At 46.8% G+C, this 22,403-nt stretch overlaps 2 protein-coding genes across 6 annotated transcripts in view; one reads left to right on the forward strand and one right to left on the reverse strand.

Annotated features, from left to right (window-relative positions):
* Positions 1-9,740, forward strand: part of NTM (neurotrimin) — a 356,476-nt gene extending 346,736 nt beyond the window's left edge. For 2 of the 4 annotated variants that reach the window (XM_084868345.1, XM_084868347.1), the window contains 2 exons: positions 3,780-3,812; positions 9,055-9,740. In XM_084868345.1, the coding sequence (XP_084724471.1) occupies positions 3,780-3,812; positions 9,055-9,152 (131 nt within the window). In that variant the 3' untranslated portion in view covers positions 9,153-9,740. The remainder of the gene's footprint in view (positions 1-3,779; positions 3,813-9,054) is intronic. The other 2 variants (XM_084868346.1, XM_084868348.1) reach the window with 1 other exon arrangement.
* OPCML (opioid binding protein/cell adhesion molecule like) overlaps positions 1-22,403 on the reverse strand; it is a 445,601-nt gene that overhangs the window by 5,663 nt on the left and 417,535 nt on the right. For both annotated transcript variants that reach the window (XM_084868336.1, XM_084868335.1), the window contains exon 7: positions 11,476-11,613. In XM_084868336.1, the coding sequence (XP_084724462.1) occupies positions 11,476-11,613 (138 nt within the window). The remainder of the gene's footprint in view (positions 1-11,475; positions 11,614-22,403) is intronic.

Consider the following 22,403-nt stretch of genomic DNA (forward strand, 5'->3'; position numbering starts at 1 on the left):
TTTTTATTTTAGAGGATGTTTATTAGAGTTTTGGGACAGTGAAATAAGAAAGCGCTGGGGAAATGAGCCTAAGCTCATGGAGAAGTGAGAAAAGAGGGCGCCTTAGGGACGGGGTTAGGTGGTTTTCTGGAAATAAATTGTCACTGACCATTGCTACTCCAGTTGCAAGCTTCAGGGATCACTTAGCATTTAGGAGATGCTTCCGTGTGCAGGGGGGGGGGGGGGGGGAAAGGGGACAGGCTTGGGCATGCAAGCATGCCATCTTGGGCTTTTTCCTCATTCACCTGTGTCTCCCCTCCTCCCCTCTTACTCCTTTGCTAGTCTCCCACAGAACAGAGAACTACCTATTCTCTCAGAGCATCCCCCTAAGTTACGCTCACTTTGTCTCAGGAATACAAAGCGAGATGGGAACAGGTGCATGGATTTCACTGACAGGGAGAGTTGCTTTAAGGGAAGTTCTGAGCTGTCTTGCCACCCCACTCTACACAGACTAGAAAGATTTTGTGTACAAGATTTCCTCCCTCCTCAGCATTTTCTGCCACCCTTGAAATATTTCTCTGCTCTCCTTTTGCAAACACAACGGATGGCCTGTCACCCTCTCGTATTAATATTTGGTGGGGCCAGACTCCTGCCCTGAGAAATACGGACTGGGGGACACGCAGCAATCCCTCACTGAGCTGGCTGGCTGGCGGGCAGGAGAGCGGCCCGCACTGCAGACTCAGCTGCCCGATGGCTGTTCGTCTCCCATCACGGTCCTTTGTCTTTTATCTCCCAGGCCCGATGGTATCAGGGGGCTGGGAAAGGTTGGCTGATGAATGCCTGTGAGCCGCCCTGTGACTGCCAGACCAACTTACTAAAGATGGGGGACTAAGCCTACTGCATCAGAGGGGAAATTGCAGTAGAGAGAGGATGGCTTCTTCCCTGCAGAAGATTAGAGATGGTTCATGAGGCTAAGCCCTCTAGCAGTTAGCTTTTTTTTGCTTATCCTCACCCAAGGATATTTTTTCCATTGATTTTTAGGGACAGTGGGAGAGAGAGGGAAAGAGAGAAACACCGATGTGAGAGAAATACATCAATTGGTTGCCTTCTACAGGAGCCCCGACCAGGGCCCAAGCAGGGGAGGAGCCTGCAACCAAGGTACATGCCCTGGACTGGAATCAAACCTGGGACCCTCTGGTCCACAGGCTGATGGCTCTAGCCAGATTGGTTCAGTGGATAGAGCATCAGTTAGCATTTCTATGGCACTTGTGTCTCAATTCCAGAAGGTATAAAAACAAAAAAAGTTCTTTTTCTAGAAGGTTTATCTATTCATCCTGACTTGAAACCAACCTTCCCCTGCCAAGGAGACTCAGACGGCACCCTGCGTTCTCCTGGGCACCTGGGTTCAGGTATGACCATTGGCTTTGGTGTCAAAAAGATGACTTTGTAAGTTTACCAGAGACTTGGGCTTGGAGGCTTTCGGGGTGGGATTATTTTTAATCCAATTTTTCTATCTTTTTAATATTTTGCTCCTATTTTACCTTGCCTGCCATTACTATGTTGACAGGAAAATCCCAAATTTTAGTCAAGTTCTTCGTGAGGAAAACACAGGCCTGTTTTGGGGAGGGTTGTTTTCTTGATAGCTAAGGGTTAACTCACAATAGCCTCCGTGTTGCTGAGCCCCAATCTGCACTGGTGTTTACAACCCCTGATTCTTACTGCCCACAGGGACTTCTCTTCCCAGTCTGGGACCCTGGGCTGGGGGACAGGAGAGGGGTACTGGGCCCCCTGGCTCCTCTGGGCAGCCTCTGCAGAGACCATCTCCCTCCAGATTTAAAAATACAGCCCACATGGGTGCTGGCCCAGTCTGTTTCACACCTCCATCCCTACCAGTCTCTGCTTTCTTCCTTCCTTCTCTAGTTGTAGGACTTCCATTCAGCCAGCTTTCCTGCGGTTCTGGATGATGGCTGTTCTGTATTTCAGTTGTAATTTTGATGTGGTGGTGGGTGGTGGCGAGTACAGGCGTTCACCTATGTGGCCATCTTGTTCAGGAAAGTCCTGCCCTCATAGAAGTTAGCATGTGTTGGAGATTCAAGGAGAGGAACCAGGTAGAAACAATTCAGCTGAAGTTGTTGTCAGTGCTTTATTGACCTTACAGAAAATCACCTGCTGAAACGTGCTTTCAATTTCTCTCTCTCTTTTTTTTTTTAAGCATTCCAACAAGGCATTACCCGGTAGAACCCTTCCCTGCATCCTCACTGCAGGGAAGTGAAGAGTCCAAAACAGCAGCTGCCACTCAATGGGCCCTGCACTTGCTCTTCTTGGGTTCAGGGATAAAAGGCCTGTGACTGCTCTGTCCCTCGCAGAGCGTCTCTTTGTACAGCCCACCCTCCTTCTAGACACAGAGACTCAAGTCAGTGGAACCTGAACATGACAGCTCATGAGAATAGTCCCTCCTTAACTTCGGGGCTGGCTCTTGCAGCTCAGCCGTCACCCCACAGACAGTCCTTGGTAAAGACAGGTCTTTTCTTGGCCACGCTGCTCTGTGTAAGATCATCTCTGCATCACCCTTTGATCATAGATTTCCCCCCACCCCTTGCATTTTATCACAGTGGCTTCCCAGGGTTGCTAATGCCCACTTAGATCAAGAGGGATATCATACCACAGGTATCTTTAATAGATCGAGAGCTTGAATGCAGAAGTGTGTATTCTGATTCTGACTAAACGCTTTTAGTTGAGATCAAGTTATAACTAAGTTGTCTTTCCTCCTACATGTGAGATCTTTGCACATAAAATGGCATCACTTCAGTGCAAGAGTCTTGAACATCATGTTCTCATTTATTTTTCAGCTTTGCTAGGAGATAAATGACAAAACTGTAAGACATGTAATGTGTACATGGTGGTGTGTTGATGTACAGACACATTGTGAAATGATTTTTTTCATCCTCTTTATATCCAAGGTGAACGGCTGCAGAGGCCTCTAGCTAAACATGAGGTCAACAGTGAGAGATTAACAGCACTTCAGGCCACTCAAGACGTGTGATCAACAGAAAGGGCTCTGTTGATTGTTCCGAGAGCTTGACATTGAGGAAGAGGGGGGTATTTGGTGGTCTAGTCAGCAGAGATGAACGGGAGCCCCAGTCTTTCCATAGTCAGGTCCTAGCAAGTCCAAGTGCAGCCGCATAGATGCAGGTCTTACATCTATGTAAGTCCGACTCATCAAGAGAAGTCACGTAGCCAAGGTCTGGACTCATCTGGCTGGTGCAGCCTAGCTCCGCAGTGTTTCTTAGATGAATCCATGAATGCTGGTCAAACTTTTACATCTCAAACATAGCTTGGGTACCTACTAGCATGTTCAAGTTGCTGTAGGATAATCCATTTGTGGGTGATTATTTTATACTTGAGCCCTATAGACTTCACCTAATTAAGGGACAGTAGGGTGGCCAAAGAAGGAAGTTGTTCTACAAAGAAGTATCTATGGGCTTGGAGCCTCCTCAGGCTTGAAGGTACACCCATCTGCCCTCCTAAGACAGGGGGAGGTGTTGATGCTCTTTGGGTCAGCAGCCGAATTTGAACATCATTCATATCTTTCCCCAACTTTCCCCAACTCACCCATGATGGCCACTGGCTTTCCAGCAAACTGGAGGGGAGCATGTATGAGGGTGGACTGCTGGACTGCAGTAAAAGCAGCGAGAGGCCAAGGCGAGAGGGCTGGCTCCTCCTGCAAACCCTCCGAGGGCGAAGCAGGTACCTCCGACTGCTTCCTACCTTAACGGCGGCTTGTTTTCAATTTCTTTTAGAAGTGAAATCTCCAGCCCTGACCCCTTGGAAAGGTTGGTATGCTTCTTTCCTAGGCAGCTACTGCCTTGGTGAGGACGTGATGCGCCAAACTCTGCCTGCTCTCCAGGTGTCTTCTGCTCTGAGCTAACCCCAGGGAGCAGCCCAGCGGGCCTATCCCCGGCCCTGGGGCTGTGTCTGTGTACCTTCAGATTAACCTATCCCCAGGGACATTCCCTTCTCCCCAGGTAGCTTCCCCTGGTATAAGTCTAACTTCTCTGCTGGCAGCACTAATGAGCACCTGGCAGTGCCCGGAATGTCTCCACATCCGGGTGCCCCTGTACCAGGCCTGCCTCTTTCCTTGCACATGGATGCTCTAATGCGCCAATCTTCTTAGACCTTGCATGCTGCCCCTTTGCTTACCCCATTCTCTTTCTCTTTCCCCTCCGCTGTCTTGCTCTAGCTTAGAACTGGAAGGGAAGTGGTGGGAGGAAGAGGAAAGTGGAAGGAAGGTTGGGGGGGTGGTCTGTGTGAGTCACTAGGCTAGGAATGAAATGGATCTTATTAGAGGCTTTCATTTTTGCCAGATGTTTCTGATGAATAATTGAGACTCATCAGTTTTCCGGGACCCTGACTGTACTGGTAGTCTCTTTAGGCTTCTGCAGCTGCCTAGTGAGGCAGAGGCAAAAAAGGCATCCAGCACGGAATGGAGGTGTGACTGGCTGGAGAGCGGAGGCCTCACAGGTGTGGCCCATGCCACCAGGTAGAGGGGCAAAGCTGTCACCCTGGCCACAAAGGCTCTTGGGAGAGCCTTGCTCCAGGACTGGATGCAAGGCCTGGACAAAAGTCATGTCACAGCATTCCTCCAGGTGCTGGGTGGTGCGGGATGGCCTGTGTGATCCCTACCTTAACCAGTGCCCAGATGGGGCTGGCCCAGGTGCTCCCTCCCCTCCAGTCTGCATTTCCTGCAGAGGAAGGAGTCGAATGGAGTAGCTGTGAGGGGTGGGGGAAGGAAAACTGTGTTTGGAGATAGAAGTGGAGGGACTGTAGGGGCAGGCACTGGAGCTCTGAGGTTCAGGTCCGCCTGTGGGAGTGCGGACAGCAGTCCTGAGCTTGCATGCGGCTCTTGGGGCTGGAGCCCTCCTAACTGCACACACTCAGCCTGATGTCCCACCCAGAGGTACTCAAGGGGTTTGCAGTGACTTTTATTGGAAAAGAGGAACAATGTTTAGAAGACAAATTTGAGGTTAAACAAAAGGCAGGACAAGAGTTTGTTTCATTGTAGTTTTTTTCAAGTTTAATCTCAAGAGCAAGAAAAACAGAAAATATGGGCTTATCTACAGGTATTGCACTGTTCTGGCTCTTTCTTTCCTCCAACAAGCACTTACTGAATACCCACCAAGGGCTCCGTTAGACACAGAGGAGCTTTAAAAAGCTTGCAGCACAGAGGCGGGAAACAGAAGTAGAACGCAGGGTGGTAGACATTTCAATAGCGGGATGCATGTGGTGCTGTGATACTCAGCAAGTCAAGGAAGGCTGCCTGGAGGAGGTGACTGGAGGACAGAACGGAACCTGGAACAAGGTACGAGTTGAGAAAAAACATTTCAGGGACAGAGGGTGTGAAGGTGAGAAAGAAACATGGTTGGCGGGTACATGCTCGTGTGTACAGGTGACATGAGCTTGTGTTACCTGGAATTGGGGGAAGGGAAACACTGAAAGACATGTGGCAGAGAGAATGGCTAAGGAGGCAGAAACGTAAGCAGATTATGAAATGCGGAGTGCTCTGCCAGGCAGGTGGGAGGTTTGTGAAGGCCGGAGGAATCCAGTAGATCTGTAGCGTGATCCGTTTGCAGGGGTAGAGACATGACCCTGGAATTATCATAAAGAATAAGCCTGAGGGGTTAATGGCAGACAGGAGAGTGTGGGAACCCCTCCCTGTCTCCTCCTCCTGTGTGGCTTTGTGCTGGAAAGATGGGGTAGGGCAGTGGTCGGCAAACTGCGGCTCTGTTGACTAATGAGTTTGCCGACCACTGGGATAGGGGCTTAATCACAAGGAACAACAACAGCCTGTAATTATAGGAATCGAGTGTCTAGGTCAGTGGTTGGCAAACTCATTGGTTAACAGAGCGGCAAACCGTGGCTCTCGAGCCCCAGTTTGCTGACCACTGGGTTAGGGTGAGGGGATAATGTGTGGATGGGTTGAAGGCAGACTGGATGAGGCTCCCCTGTGAGTGACTGCTCCCTGTGGGTCAGGGACAGGAGACGAGGCTGGAGAGGCCCCCAAAGCTTGTCCATGGTAACAGTGCACCGAGAGGAGGCTCTGGGCACCTAATGGCCATTTCCTGCTTCTATGGGCAGAGTTTTTTGACACGACAGGTCAAAATCCCTCCTGATGGCTCTCTGTGGTGCTGCCCAGCAGGCAGCAGGCCCACAGAGGGACTCTCAGGCCCTCGGCCATGGGACTGAGCACAGAGGCCCAAAGAAGCATCTGCAGACAGCCCTGCCAGGCAAGGTGCCCAGGGGCGGGGGGCACCAGTAAGCCTCCCCTGCATGCTGCAGAGTCCCTTGCCCGCAAACAAGGTTTCCTTTCAGGGTAAGGTAAGGAGCCAGGCCCTGCTGGGCTACATGCCTGGCCTGTGGCATCTCCCCTGGGTGGGGGCCTGTACCCACATGCTGGGCGCTATGCTTCGTTCCCCTCTGTCCCCACCGGGCCTCTTCTAGGCATGGCCAGGGGGAGGGAGAGGGAGCAGTGAGCTGGCATGAATGGGGGCTTGGTCTCAAAGCTGTGTGAGTGTTGAGGGGAGCAAGAGATGAATAGCCCTGAGCCCATAGGTTAAGGTGACCAAATCATCCCTCTTTGGGCGGGACAGTCCCAACTTTCAACAAGAATCTTTCCAAAAATTGGGACTTTTTTTTTTTTAAAAAAAACAACACATGGGACACGAGAAAAATTGTTAAATTGGGACTGTCCCGCCAAAAGCGGGATGTCTGGTCACCTTACCATAGGTGCATGTGGTGCCAGGCATGCCGAGGACATTCAGTCCTGTGCCATGGGCACGTGGGGTGACAGAATACAGCCACTACCTCTGCCCTGAGAACATGGAGCCTGGCTCCCACAAAGGCCTGCTGGTCCCATGGACTGCGAAAGCCACGTGTGCCTTAGACTCTCAAGGTTTCCTTAAACCAGCGGACCCCAACCTTTAGGACCTCACGGACCACTGGTTGGTGACCGCTGCCTTAGAGTCGGCCTCAGGCACAGGCTGGGCTCTTGCTCTGAAGGACTTGGGGGGTCCAGAGTAGAGGAGCTCCTGCATAGGAGGGAAGCAGAACCTTTCACCCTAGAACAGTGGTCGGCAAACTACGGCTTGTGGGAGCCACATGTGAGCCCTTGAGCGTGGCTCTTCCACAAAATACCACATGCGGTATGTACAGAGCAATTGAAACTTCGTGGCCCATGCGCAGAAGTTGGTTTTCGGCTCTCAAAAGAAATTACAATTGTTGGCTCTGTTGACTGAGTTTGCCGACCACTCGGGTGAACATTCTCCTTTGGGATTCCAAAGCATGCTGAGGAGTGGACAGAGTGACATGGGTAACAGTGAGGGATTAAGAAGAGGGCCTTCTTGGCCGAGGCCTTTGGCTCTGTGGAGCCAGAAGGTCCTCTTCCTGCAGGGAGGAGAGTCAGTAGCCCCCCTTTTGCCTCGTTATGAGAACCCGCCCTGCCAGGATAGGAAATTCAGCGTAGGGAATATCATGTCCTGGACAGCAGGACACAGGAGGTTGGAGAGCATGCTGCACTTCAAACTCATGATGATGTAGCCACTGCCTCATAGGCAGATTTCTCCCCAAGGCCCTGGCACTACAACCGCATGGGCAGGGTTTCCCAGCCATGAGCTTCAGGGTCCCAAGGAATCATCTCACCTGGAATCAAGGAGCCAGAAGTGTCTCCGATGTGTGGCATCCAAGACAGGTTCCTTCAGCCCTTGGGTACATGCATTAGAGGCACCTTCTCAGTGATGGGACTGTGTCACTGGTGTCCCCACTATCTTGGGTGCCTGATTCGTCTGGGCCTCATCACTCCTGCGTAGCTCCATTGGCTATGGACATTCCTGTCCCTGACCCCCACGGCTCAGGGAGCCTCCTGGCTATGCTTCTCAGTGATAAAAAAGCTGTTAAATTCTCTTACTGTGTAGTGTTCTTACCTGTCATACTTGGCTTCATTCCGGAGTCTCTGTCAGCGGGCCCAGTGGTGTGTGCCTCGCAGGGGAAGGTGCCGTCCCCCTCCCACCCACAGACATCCTCCATGCAGTTCCGCCTCCCCATCTCCACCTCACCCTTCCCGCATGTCCATGGCCACAGCCAAAGGCCACCTGTGTCTTTCCTTGTTCCCACCTCCACTTCCTGGGAGCTGGGTCTGGCTTTTCAGGCACATGATGCCTGAGCTAGGTCTGCTATGACCGAGGCCAGATCGGGGAGGCTAAGCGCTCCAGGCAGATGCCGGGCTCTGCCCTGAGGGTGGTGATTGGCAGGAGGAGGCTGAGCCCCAGTGGCAGCCACAGCAAGGAGGCAGACTGGGGTGTCAGGAAGAACCTGTTGGTTGGACAACGGTGGAGCCACTGGAGGGCGATGGGAAGGGTGGGGCAGGCAGTGCGCAGAAGTGGTTGAGTGATGCTGCACAGGATGGGGGTATGTGTGTCTTATGTTATTGAAGTTCTGTGTGGGCTATTCATACACCTGCCACCTTGAACTTGACCTTAAGCTATAGCCATAGCCTAGTACAGTGGTCAGCAAACTGCTGCTCACGAGCCACATATGGCTTGCAAGCTGCGGTTTGCCGCACTGTTGACTAACGAGTTTGCCGACCCCTGCCTTAAGGAAAAACACTTAAAAACATTTTAATAATGTACTAATGTCTTTAACCTGAAGTCAAAACTTCTGGGTAAGGGTAATGCCTACGCAATGGTCGGCAAACTCATTAGTCAACAGAGCAGCAGACTGAGGCTCTCGAGCCGCAGTTTGCCAACCACTGGCCTAGCATCAGCAAAGGCGTTGTGGCCACCAGTGCACTTGAACCTGAGCCTCATGGTCTCTCCTCACCAGGGAAAACCCCTCATTGTGCAGTGTGTGTCACCGGATAGAAGCTCTAGAAGGTCCATCTGTCACACAGTTACCTAGGGAACAAATCCAGGTGCTCCCAGTTAGAGCGAGGGCTTACCAGAGGCGAGGCCTGAGGACAGCCGGCCAGGCCACGGCCATTCCCTCTTCCACCGGCTGCTAGTGACTCCTCTGCTCTCTCCACAGGCCCTGGCGCTGTCAGCGAGGTGAGCAACGGGACACCGAGGAGGGCAGGCTGCCTCTGGCTGCTACCTCTCCTGGTCTTCCTCCTGCTCCAGTTTTGATGCGAGTGCCACCCCCGACCCGGGGAAGCTGCCGCCACTGCAACCACCGACCCTCCAGCAAAGGCACCTCCGACAGCAAGAGCAAACACCCCTTTCCAACCAAGATGCAATCCAACACCATTCCGAGCCACAGATGATTGGGACACAAATTCGAGGGAGGGGAACCGAGAACACTTTGGGCAAACGCATTTCAAAAGGACACTGAGAATCCATCGCCTTGCAGGCCGGGCCGATATGTAGGTACAGCTGAGTTTTCTTTATTTTCCCCGAGGGGAGGAGTGCGCCCCCAGCTTTGGATACCCACCAGCCCGCCAGCTGCATTGTCCCCGGGGTGGCCGAGGGCTCAGCGGCTCTGCCCACCCCAGGGCCCCTGCCGAGGAAAATTCTGGAGTCGGCCACCCCCAAATTCAATCTGTCACTAGAAGCAAATGCAAAGTGAGGCACGCACCCCGATGTGTCCCTGCTGCAGACTGTGCCACTGTCCTGTGTGCTATGAAACGCCAATTTATTACAAAGCAGATCAATAAAAAGGAAACTAAACAAAACAGCCTGCCAGCAGCCACCTCCCGCAGGCAGCAGCCACACAGACCCCGTTCACCTTTGCGTTCCTCTCACTCCATGGGCATCGTGGATCATAAGGGATTCCCGTTCACTCTTAATTCTCTTAATTCTCTTTTCTGACCCAGGTCTAGGACTTAGCTGGAAAGCAAGGCAAAAACCACATACCACACACATGGAAGGGGTGATGAGACATATGTTTGTTAAAAAAAAGATGAATACGGTAGTGCACTTCTTAACTAGGTTTACAACTGGTGGACCCCAAGCTGGGCATTAACCGCCTGGCGAGGATTTGGCAAATCCACCAAAAAACAAAACACACACACACACACACACACACACACGATTTAACCAATACGTCCACCAGCGCTACAGCTTTCTCCTCATCCCGGCATTTAATGCAGACACGACTATGCTTCTCCGTGCTGTGTAGAGGTGGAAGGCGGGTCTGCACCTGACCTTGAGTTTGTTGGCTCTGCTTCTTTTGATGACATATATTATACAGTATATATATACATATATATACATATATTTTTTCGTTGAGAGTTCTAGCCCTTTTCTTTCTCAGCAGGTGCGTTCTCAGACATTACTGCATGCTGTATATGGCGTTAGCTGTGTGTTGACCTTCTAAAAAAGATGATAGCGTTTACTGGTAACTTGTGTAATCAGCTCCTGCCTCTATTTTTTTGTTTTTCTTTTTCGCGTTATCCACATGTCAGAGACATTTATACCAAGTGAAACGAGAAAACAACACTCACACCGGGCGCAGCCTCTGTTCCGGGGGGTGGCTCCTCCATCCCGCACAAACACGCCGCCGAACCAGCTAAACAGCCAGTAACCACTCGCTTGAGCCCTATGGGAATCTCTGATGCCTTTGTGACCACTGGAGAAATCGAACCCTCTTGGTTTCTTTTATTTAATTTCCCACCTGTGTGTGCGTGTGTATGAACGAGAAGAAAATGCAGTTTTTAGATAATCTTTTCTCCTCCTCCCCGGGGAGTCTGGGGACCAGAGAGGCCTCGGGGAGGGGTCCTGGGTGTGATGAGGGAAAGTGGGATTGGGGTGATGGGGAGGGAGGGGTTGTCTCTGACTTGACATTAAAAAGTGTTCCATGTCCCTCTTCACCTGGTGTGGTGCCTCATTCTGAGGGGGGTGAGGGGGAGTGAGGGGGTGAGGGGATGCGGGCAGCAGAGCCAGGTTGGCTCCAATGTGCAGGACACCTAGGGGGACAGGACAGGCTCCTGATTCAAGCAACTGCTCTTTCAGCACCTTATTGGGGCGAGCTGGGCTCTTTCTGTGGTCTGTGCTTGGGTGACAGAACAGTCTGAAACCCCTTGTCCTCCTAACAGAAACAAGGGGGGGGGGGTAAGGGGCCTCGCAGGAGCTGTGTTTCCAATGCTGGCCGAGGCCGGTTGCATCCTGCTACTGTCCAAGCTGCTCACCTCATAACCTGGGCACAATGTCAAGCCGAGTTAAGGTAGGCTTTCATAGGAGAGTATTTTGAGGAGGCAGCCCAGGGCAGCTATCATGAAAAAGAAAAGAAGGGGAAAGAGGAAAGGAAAGACCTGAAACAGTGTGGCTTGATATTAAATATCCCTAAGTCCCATCCTCTAATGTTTTGGGGACTCTTCCCTCAATGCCCGCTCTCCAAAGCTTGCTTCTAGTCACAAATTCAGAGTAAAGTCCATTTTAATACAAAACCATATTCAAATCATTCTAAGTTGCTCTGGCTGATTCTGGGGATTAAATTGGGGCTGAGACTCACCGAGAGGCGGAAACCAGGACAGGGCTGAGACGCGCAGGGATTCCTGTACCCGAGTCCTTGGGGAGTGGGGGGTGGGGTGGTCAGTCCATCTGAGAGACGTAGGACGTGTTGGCGAAGGAGGCGATTCATTTCCGGTGGCTGCTAGAAAAAATGAGAAAAGGTGGTTGACTTCATGATGTACCCTTCTATCCCCATCCCCAGGTATCAGATACAACAACTGCTACCCGGCAAAATTGTCAGGGTCAGTGTGGCCATGCCTTGCAGATTCAGGCTGAATCGGTTCTAGGACAGCCAAAGCCAGGGGCTAGGGACTGCACCCTCACAATGAGAGTGGGTGGGTGAGACCCGCTGGGCCTCTCATGCCTGGAACTTCTGCAGACACCCATGGGAGGGTTTGGATGCCCAGCATGCTTCCTGGACCAGAGAGGGAAATACACAGGCAGTTACCATGTTGCTGAGCTGGAGCCCGGAAGCACCTCTGCGTAACATACACTAAGGCATCTGCACAGAGGGGCCTCCCAGACTTTGCTGGGGAGAGTACAGCAGCACAGGACCTCCATTTGAACCAAAACTTTTTTGTTTTAGCTACTAAACTTCCTCTGACCACTCCGTTACCGTCCTCCCAGTAGTCATTTATAAAGGGACTCTGTCAACTCTGTAAAGTGACATTCATGAGAAAGACTTCACTTGACCTGTCTGCCAACTGCATTCCCCTTCCTGTCTGTGGTTCCTTAGGGCTCTGTTTCATCGAGAGCATGTCCCTCGTATACTAAGGTGACCAGACGTCCTGCTTTTGGCGGGACAGTCCTGATTTTTTGGCAGGACAGTCCTGATTTTTAACAATTTGTCCTGCAGCGTTTTATAAAAGTCCCAATTTTTGGAAAGATTCTTTTAAAAAATCGGGACTTTTTTAAACTGCCACGGGACACAGAACAAATTGTTAAAAATCGGGACATCTGGTCACCTTATGGTAGACCCAACTTTGCCTTAACTCAGTGGTAGGCAAACCACAGCTAACAGCTACAATACATGTGGCTCTTTGACCCCTTGAGTCTGGCTCTTCCACAAAATATCATGTGGGCGCGTCTATTTTGAAGAAATGGTGTTAGAAGAAGTTTAAGTTTTCAAAATTTGGCTCTCAAAAGAAATTTCAATCATTTTACTGTTGATATTTGGCTCTGTTGACTAATGAGCTTGCCGACCACTGCCCTGATGGGTTTGGCAGCTAGAACTTCCTAACCTGCCTCAGGGGGCTTATTAGAGTAGATAGGGTTTGAACATCCCCTTCCCCTCCCCACCACACACAAACACACACACACACACATACACACACACACACTCATCTGCTAAGTGTGCCAGCTGGGCCCCCATCTGCTGAATTTTAATCTTTAAAGGAAGCTACAGGTGCCCATGAGCAAGGGCTTTTAACCAGAGTCATTGTTCAATCCAGGAGGACATGGCTTTGAGAGAGCTTGTGGGGATAATCCTCAGGCCTAGCTCCTCAGGTAACGAGAGCATGGCAAACAGTGTTCATTAACGTAAGTAGAAAGAAACATCTTACACACTACATGCAGTCATGTTTCTTTGTACAGGCACCAATGGACACCACTACGACAGGCTGGCCTGGATGTCAAGTGCACATGGCCACTGTGGACTCAGATATACGTCACTATCATACTTTAAGATTCATCCATCACCCCTAACAGTAGGATGGCCCCTGGATGGGATCATGGTTTAGGTTTGCCATATTTTCCCATGATACTCTTTCCTATGTGTGTGGAGGCGCGAGTGCAGGATTTTCAAGCCCTAATAGTCTAATCACTCCTGTAGAATCCCATCTTCCAACAGAATATCTGCTCCTCTCCAGCCACACAGATGTGCAGCAGCTCCCAAGTAATTTCCGTGAAAGGGGTTCAAATGCCTAACTCGGAGCATCGTGAATGCTGATCCAAGGACTGTCTTGATGAGTGGGTCTTGCAACATTGGAACTATAGTCACAGTCAGTGGCCCAGGAATGTTCATTTTTCTTATTGTAGGTATTGATGATGATGGTGGTGAGGAATGACAGTTACTGTTATTCAAGCTGGCGATAAGTCAGCCAATGGATTGACAGTCAAGTCTGATTGAGGTTAACACATTTCATTGGTTTCCCCACCTTTTATCTTATACCCTTGAACCATGAGCTTCGAAGGTAAGAGTGTCACACTAGTCAGTCACAGGACTGACCCTTCAATGGGTAGATTTGATAAAAATGTAAAATCAGCAAAACATCCATTAGTTTCTATTCTTATCCTGGCAACTTTTTGAAGTACTTCTCACCAGAAGAGAAAAAGCTACCTGAAAGGAGACATGTTTAAACTAGATGATGTTTGCTAACAATGAGTCTATATGCTCCTGTGTTGCTATTAGTCAGATATACATGCACACACCAGCTATTCAGTCCTCATTCAAGTAATGGAAAGATTTGGAATTGGTGTCTGAGAGAGGCACTAAATCATAACTCTTTCTAGCATTATTTTTAACCAAATCTCAGAAGTAATTTTGAATTTAATTGTGTAGTAGTGCCTCTTTTGTCATCTCAAAACTGCTCAATCAAGCCATTCTAAAGTCTTACTTCTTATCTGTCTCCTCTTAATTCAAATCCGATTTCCACAAGCATCCAAATCTATCTGCCTCCAAGGCAATAAACTCAAATTAATATTCCCATGATTTGAGTAACTGAGATCTCTAAGTCTGTGCCTTCATTTTCCTTTTCCTGTCTCCCACAACTCTGTATCTTTCACAGCATGTCCTTATCATGTGACCACAACAAAGGGCTTTGTTTTAAAATCACTCCTAATTCCTGAGCTCAAGGTAAGATCATTTTTTTTTCTTTTTTAAAATCTTCACCCAAGGATATTTTTTTCCATTGATTTTCAGACAGAGTAGAAGCAGGTGGGGAGGGGAGCAGAGAGAGACAGAGAGAGAAAAAGAAACATAGATGTAAGAGAGACACATAGATTGGTTGCTTCCTGAACTCAGGGATCAAACCCACAACCAAGGTACTTGTCCTTGACATAGAATCTAAACCTCAACCCTTCAGTCCATAAGCAGATTAACCACTGAGCCAAACCAGTTAGGGCAAGTTAAGAACATTCTTATAATTTATGTCTGATGCATTATATTTTATAAAGAAGTCTTGGTTTGGCTTTAGATTTATTTTTTTTTTATCCTCACCCAAGGGTATATTTTCATTGATTTTTAGAGAGGGAGAAGGGAACCCTGTCTTCTTTAATCACATTTTCTATTCATTTTCTTTTATCTCTTCCTTATTTACTTTCTCCAATACGGCCTACTTTTCCTCATTCACTTCTTCAGTACAGCCTATCTTTACACTCACAACCAAAGAAACAAGATATCCAAGAAGAACCTATTTGGAAAAAAAAAAAATCAACAGTTTCATAAGGTTTACATCGGGCATTTAAGAGAGTAACATTATAATTTATTTATTTATTTTTTTAAAAAATATATTTTATTGATTTTTTACAGAGAGGAAGGGAGAGAGATAGAGAGCTAGAAACGTCAATGAGAGAGAAACATCGACCAGCTGCCTCTTGCACACCCCCTACCGGGTATGTGCCCCCAACCAATGTACATGCCCTTGACCGGAATTGAGCCTGGGACCTTTCAGTCCACAGACCGATGCTCTACCACTGAGCCAAACCGGTTTTGGCGAGAGTAACATTATAATTTAGAGGAAAGCAATTTGATCTGGTTGGGCTCTACCCTTGAATATCCATTACTGATTCCTTGAGTTAGATATACAAGCCCTAAGCTACACATGAGTGTGGATGATTTTCAAGGGTTTAGTTGACATCTGAGGCAATTCTATGCTACATGTTGCATCAATAGACCCAAACAACTTGGTTCACTTGGGACAATTGGCTGAACTCAGGTACATTCCTCCACTTTGGGCATCTGGTGAATAACCTGAATAGCCACATGAAAAAGCCCTGGGTTCCATTCCTTTAAGAGTTCCTTGAGGAGTGATGTCAGCAACATGACTCATAAGATTTCCATGTCATATGTAAACCCCTTGAACAACATTTAGCATCATCTATAGACCAAAAAAAAAAAAAAAAAAAAGTACCTTTGTGGTTCTGTGGGACCCAGCACCATACATTGAGGGACTGAGAGGAGTCCTTCCCACCTGGGCATTAGGCAATGATCCTACAGACCTCAGTTCTGTTCTGGACCCTGCAGTGGTCCTTGAACTAGTTGCAACCTCTCTCGGCCACAGTCAGGGGGCCTGGAGAACACTGTCTCACACAGTAAATGACACACTTGAGAGGCTTTATGGAAGTCATGTTTCCAGCAGAGAAGTTCCAGCAGAGCATTAGAGCTAAAAATAGCTTAGAAAGAGAGAGAGGAGCAGTTTGCCTTTATGTATAACCCAATGTCCAAGTAAGACATTCTCAGCCTATGAATTTTTCCTGCAGGGGAAGTAAGAGTGGGTGGCTCCCCAAAATGTGTGGAATGTTGTCAAAGAGGCCCTCTTCTCCCTGGCTTCACCCAGAATACTTAACCAGGAGCTCATGACTTGGGGTCTGGGAGAGGCTAGGAGAGTGATAGGCCTCTAGGAGGGGGGCTGAAAGGAATGTGGATCCTAATAACTGGTTGCTGACTCCAGCAAGAAGCCTTCCCATGAGCTGTTGGAGATCCCTCACTCATGGATCCCCCAAATGAACTATGGACACCCCATCATTTTGCATGCCTCATCCACCCACCCCACACTCTGGACCAGCTCTCTGTGTGTGCTCCTGACCCTGCCAGGAGTGAGTTTAGCTAGGAGACTAGTGAGTAGGCTCACAAAGTCAGCCCAGATCTGAGGGTCAGGGAGAAACCCCAAATTTGAGCTTTAGCTATACTCTTGGGAAAGCAAAAGGGAGGGGTCATCACATGGCCTGGTGCATGACAGGATTAAGAAAAAGCATACAAGGTTCAGAATATTGCCCCAGGAAAGAAAAAGAAGCGTGGAGCTCCCATATCCACACAAGGTCTGTGAAAACCCCAGAATCCCTAGCTGAGCAGATAGAAGGCATTTCTCTCCCTAAGTAATTTAGTAAACATTAGGAATAACAACCAATGTGAAGAGAGCAATGCAGGACTCCAAAGAATATCTAAAAAAATTAAGAAAACATGACACAACCCCAAAATCACAATAATGATCCAGGAACCTACCCCCAAAGACATGGAGTTCTGTGATGTCCATGATAAACAATTTAAAGAATTGTATTTTAAGGAAGCTCAATGAGCTCTAAGAACACATAGAAAGACAAGTCAATAATATCAGTAAAACAATACACAAACAAACAAAAAGTTTAACAAAGAACTAAAATCATAAAAAAGAACAAAGTGAAATTCTAAAAAAAATACAATGAATGAAATAAATAGTAGAGGTCATTGACAGGAGAAGGTCTCAAACAGAAGGAAGAATCTATTAATTAGAAGACAGGATCTTTGAAATTATCCAATCAGAGGGGAACAGAGGTAAAACGATGGAATAAGAGTGAGGAAGCCTACATGATCTATGGGTTACCATCAAAAGGAGCAATCTGCCATTTATTGGTCATGCAGAGGAAGGGAAGAAGGAGAAGAAAACAGAAAACTTGTTTAGATAAATAAAGGTTCAGAATTTCCCAAATCAGAGGAGAAACTTGGGTATCCAAAGTTTCTCAAAGTTCCATAGGTCACCAAACAAACTCAACTTAAAGAAATCTTCTCCAAGACACATGATAATAAAACTGTCAATGTCAAAGACAAAGTAAATCTTAAAAGCAGCAAGAAAAAAGATGCTTGTAACTTACAAGAGAACTCCCATAAAGCTATCAGTAAATTTAGCAGAAACTGTAAAGGCCAGGAGAAAGAGATGCTATATTCAAGGTGGTAAAAGAAAAAAAAAATCAACAACAAAGAAAACACTGCCACAAGGAATGTTTTATTTAGCCAAGTCACCCTTTAGAAATTAACGAGAAAGACAAACAAAAAATGAGGGAGTTCAGCATCACTAGACATGCCTTACAAGAAATGCCAAAAGGAGTTTGTCAAGCTAAAATATAATGACACTAATTAGTAATAAGAAAATGTATAAAATGTACAAAACACTGGTAAAGGTAAATATATTTTCAAAGTCAAATTCAGGATACTCTAATACTGTCATTTGGTGGTACACTAAGCACTTAATTCTAGCATAAAGTTAAAGGACTAAAGTACTAAAAATAACTACAGTAAAAATAATATGTTAATGAACACAGTGTTACAAGAGGTAACTTGTGACATCAAAAATGTAAAAGAGGGAGTAAAAGGTTAGCGTGTTTATATATATCCAAAGTTAAGTTGCTAGCATAAAATAGACTTGTTATTTCTACCAGATGTTTTATGTAAGCCTCATGATAGCCTCAAAGCAAAAACCTAGTGCAGATACACAAAAGATATAGATAAAGGAATCAAAGCATCCCATTACAGAAAATTATAAAGGAAGGCGTGAGAGAGGGAGAAAGAAGCACACTACTAAATAAATAAATAAATAAATATCAGAAAACATTAAGGCATTAGTAAATCCTTATCTATGGATAAGTACTCTTAATATTAATGGATTAGATTTTCAAAATAAAGTCATTGCATCATTGGATGGATGTATAAATAAAAGCCCACTGTATGCTGCTACAAATTCACTTCAGCTTTAAGGACATACACTGTCTCAAAGTGAAGAGATGGAAAAAGAGATTCCATACAAGAAGAAACCAAAGAGAGCTGGAGTAGCTATACTTATATGAGACAAAATTGAATAAAATAAAAAAGTATAACAAGAACAAAAGTGGCCATTATCTCATATAATATAAGACCCTAATATGCAAATTGACCAAACAGTTGAAAGACCAGGGGAATGACTGGTTGCTATGATGCTCACTGACCACCAGGGGGCAGAAGCTCAACACAGGAGTTGCCCCAAGCAACGGAGATAGGGGGCAGGGCCAGCCAGCAGGCAGAGCCAGGTTGACAGTCAAGATGGGTGCCAGGGGAAGGGGTCAATCACTCTGCCTGCTGGTCACCCCACAGGTGACCCTGATCAACAGCCAGGATTAGGAATCCTACCCTATATATTGGGAACAGTCGCTTAGATTTAAAAATGAAAACCTGGCAAGGTTACTCTAACATTGAAAAAACAGGATGATGCAGTGATGACATGCATGGACTCTGGCTTTCACATTTTGTGATCAGCCCTGATTCTGATACTTATAACTGTGTGACAAAGCCAATTACTTAACTTCTCTCTGCTTTAGTTTTTACACCCATAAGATGGGGGAAATGGTACTACTGTCTCAGAAGGATCATGTTATGTACTTACTACTTTTTATAATCAGGACAATAAAATGTAGCTGCCCATATAACAGCAAGATTCCTTTCACCTGTATGAAATGTATGGTCACTGGTGCATGTAGAGTCCCGGATTGTGAGAGGATGGATGCCCGACTGCCAGTTTAGGCCTGACATCCCCAGAGAGGTCCTGGATTGTGAGAGGGTACAGGCCAGGCTGAGGGAACCACCCTCCCTCAACCCAGTGCAAGAATTCTGTGCACCAGGCCTCCAATATGGTGATAGAGGTCAATGTATCAAGAAGATATCAAAATCATAAGTATATAGGCACCCAACATCAACATAGGAGCACCTAAATATATTAAGCAAATACTAACAAATTTGAATGGAGAAATAGACAACTATCCTATATAATAAAGAGGTAATATGCAAATTAACTGTCATCTCCTCACAAGATGGCTGCCTACAACCAAGCCATCAGGGGGGGTTAGTGAGGGATGACCAAATGACTGAATAAGCAGGCTGCATGGGAAGACCAGGATGGCAGGGGGGTTAGTAAGGGATAACCAAAGGACTGAACAGCAGGCTGCATGGGGTGACCAGGCTGGTGGAGGGGCGGGGGAGGGCCATGAAGGGTGACCAGGTTGGCAGTGGGGACAGTTAGGGGTGACCAGTCCAGCAGGGGGAGCAGTAAGGGGTGACCAGGCCAGCGGGGGTGGGCACAGTTAGGAGCAACCAGGCCTGCAGGGAGGGGGCAGTTGGGGGCGACCCGGCTGGCAGCAGGGGATAGTTAGGGGTGACCAGGTCAGTAGCAGCAGCAGTTAGGGGCAATCAGATCAGGTCTAGACCAGCAGTCAGACATCCCCCAAGGAGTCCCGGATTAGAGAGAGTGCAGGCTAGGCTGAGGGAACTTCCCCTTCAACCCATGCGCAAATTTTGTGCACTGGACCTCTAGTCAAATGATACTCAGGAACATCAAATACCCTACTTTCAACAATGGATAGATCATCCAGATTTAAAATATACAAGAATATACTTTAGCCAAACTGAACTAACAAACATATACAGGACACTAGAGGCCCAGTGCACAAAATTCATGCATGAGGTGGGGGTTCCCTCTGCCCAGTCTGCACCCTCTCCAATCTGGGACCCCTTGGGGGATATCTGACTGCCTCTCACAATCCAGGACCTCTGGCTCCTAATTGCTCACCTACCTGTCTGCCAGCCTGATCACCCCAAACCACCTCTGCCTGCCTGCCTAATCATCCCCAACTGCTCCCCTGTTGGCTTGATTGCCCTAACAACCTCTGCCTCACCCCACAACTGGAACCCAGGATTCCCTCCTCCAGCCGGTAACAGGCACCTGGTACCAGGGCTTCCCTCCTTCTAGCCAGCAGCAGGCATCCAGGAACCGGGTTGGGTTGGCTTGGCCTAGGCCAACTGCAACCACTGGGGACCATGGGTGGGCAGCTTCACTTGGGCTGTAGGCACCTCAGACCATGGGGCAGACAGCTTGTCCCTCTCCCTGGCCACGGCCTGACTGGTCCCTATTCCTCTCTCCCCAATGTTGCGTATCTGAGCAGTTACATCGTGATGGCAGGAGGGCTTGACAACATGAGGGCATGACGACCATTTGCATATTAGCTCTTTATTATATAGGATTCTATCTAACAGCAGTAGGAAGTGCACATGGAGCATTCTCCAGGATAGCTCATATGATAGGTCACAAAAAAGTCTTATTCAAATTTAAGATTTCAATTATACCAAGTGTCTTTTGTGACCTCAATAGTATGAAACTAAAAATTATATGTAGGAGAAATGCTGGGGGGGGAGGGGGAGGGGAAATACAACTATGTGGAAATTAAACAACAGTCCTAAAAAACCAAAGACAAAGTCAAAAGAAAAAAAATACCTTGAAACAAATGAAAATGGAAAACCAAAACTTCCGAGGTTCAGCAAAAGCAGGAAGTTTAGAGTAATAAATGACAACATTTGAACATAGACCTGAAACCATACAACTCCTACAAAAACAAACAAACACACACACACACACACACACACACACACACACACACAAACAAACAAACAAACAAACAAAAAACATGAAAAAATCCTCCTCCACATTAGTCTTGGCAATGATTCTTTGGAGATGATACCAAGAGCACAGTGATAGAGCCAAAATAAACAAATAAGATTACGTTCTAAAGCCAAAATCCAGCAAGCAAAAGGAACATTCAACAAAATGGAAATATGATGCACAAAATGGAAGAAAATGTTTGCAAAACATATATCTGATGATGGGTTAATATACAACTCAATGCCAAAAAGAATTAGTTTTAAAAATTGTGCAGAGGAACTGAATCTACCATTTTAAAACAAAACATGCAAGTACCCAACCAGTATATGAAAATGTACTCAACATCACTAATTATGAGGAAATGCAAAGCGAAACCAAAAGGTGCTATCACTTCATATATATGAGACTGGCAATGACCCACAGGTTGAGGACAGCTGCTATAGAGCCTAAAATCATCGGAAAACACAGATCTTTACATTATGATTCATTAACAGTAGCAAAATTACAGTTACAAAGTAGTAACAAAAATAATTTTATGGCTGGGGGTCACCACAACATGAGGATCTGTATTAAAGGGTCACAGCATTAGAAAGGTTGAGAACCACTGCACTAGGGTATATATCCAAAGAAATGAAATCAAGACCTTGAAGAGATACCTGCATCCCCATGTTCATTGCAACATTATTCACAATAGCCAAGATCTGAAAAGAATTTACGTGCCTGTCTATGGATAAATGCATAAAAAATATATTGTTTATATCATATGTATATACTGTATATGCATATATAGGGTGTCCCAAAAATGTTTACAAACTTATACAGCTGACACGCCACCTAATTTTCACTCCTTTTCAAGTTTAACTGATTTGAGATAATAGGTGAAGCCAGACTAAGCTTTTAACAAAGAAAATTTATCTTAAAATGTCACTCGACTTTTTTTATGGGACACATAAAAGATAACATTTACAGTGCAAAACCAGACACAGTAGATGAATTGAAGGCCCACAAATACCAAACAAAATTACTTTAGATGTTTGCGATTCCATTGCTTTGCATTATCATCAGTGACTGGATCAGAAAGGTCATCAGTTTGAAAAAACACATTCGTTTCTGTAGGTTCTTTGAAATTTCGAAAATGAGTTGTATACTAATTAACACTGACTTTGTAATTGTTCACAGATTCAAAGTGTGTATACACTTTTTGGGACCACACACACACACACACACACACACACACTTCAGCCATGAGAAAGAATGAAATACTGCCATTGCTGACATCATGGACTAGACTTGGAGGGATAAGCTGAGTGAAATAAGACAGAGCAAAACACAAATACTGTATTAATATCACTTCTATGCATAATCTAAAAAAGCTGAACTCAGATAAACAGACAGTGGTTTCTGGGGGCTGAAGGCTGGGCAAGTGAGAGGTTGGTCAAAAGGTATATACTTCCAGTTGTAAGGTAAGTTCTGGGGATCTAATGTAGCACATGGT

This window comes from Pipistrellus hanaki (genome assembly GCF_964339955.1).
Source record: "Pipistrellus hanaki genome assembly, chromosome: 19".
NCBI lineage: Eukaryota > Metazoa > Chordata > Mammalia > Chiroptera > Vespertilionidae > Pipistrellus > Pipistrellus hanaki.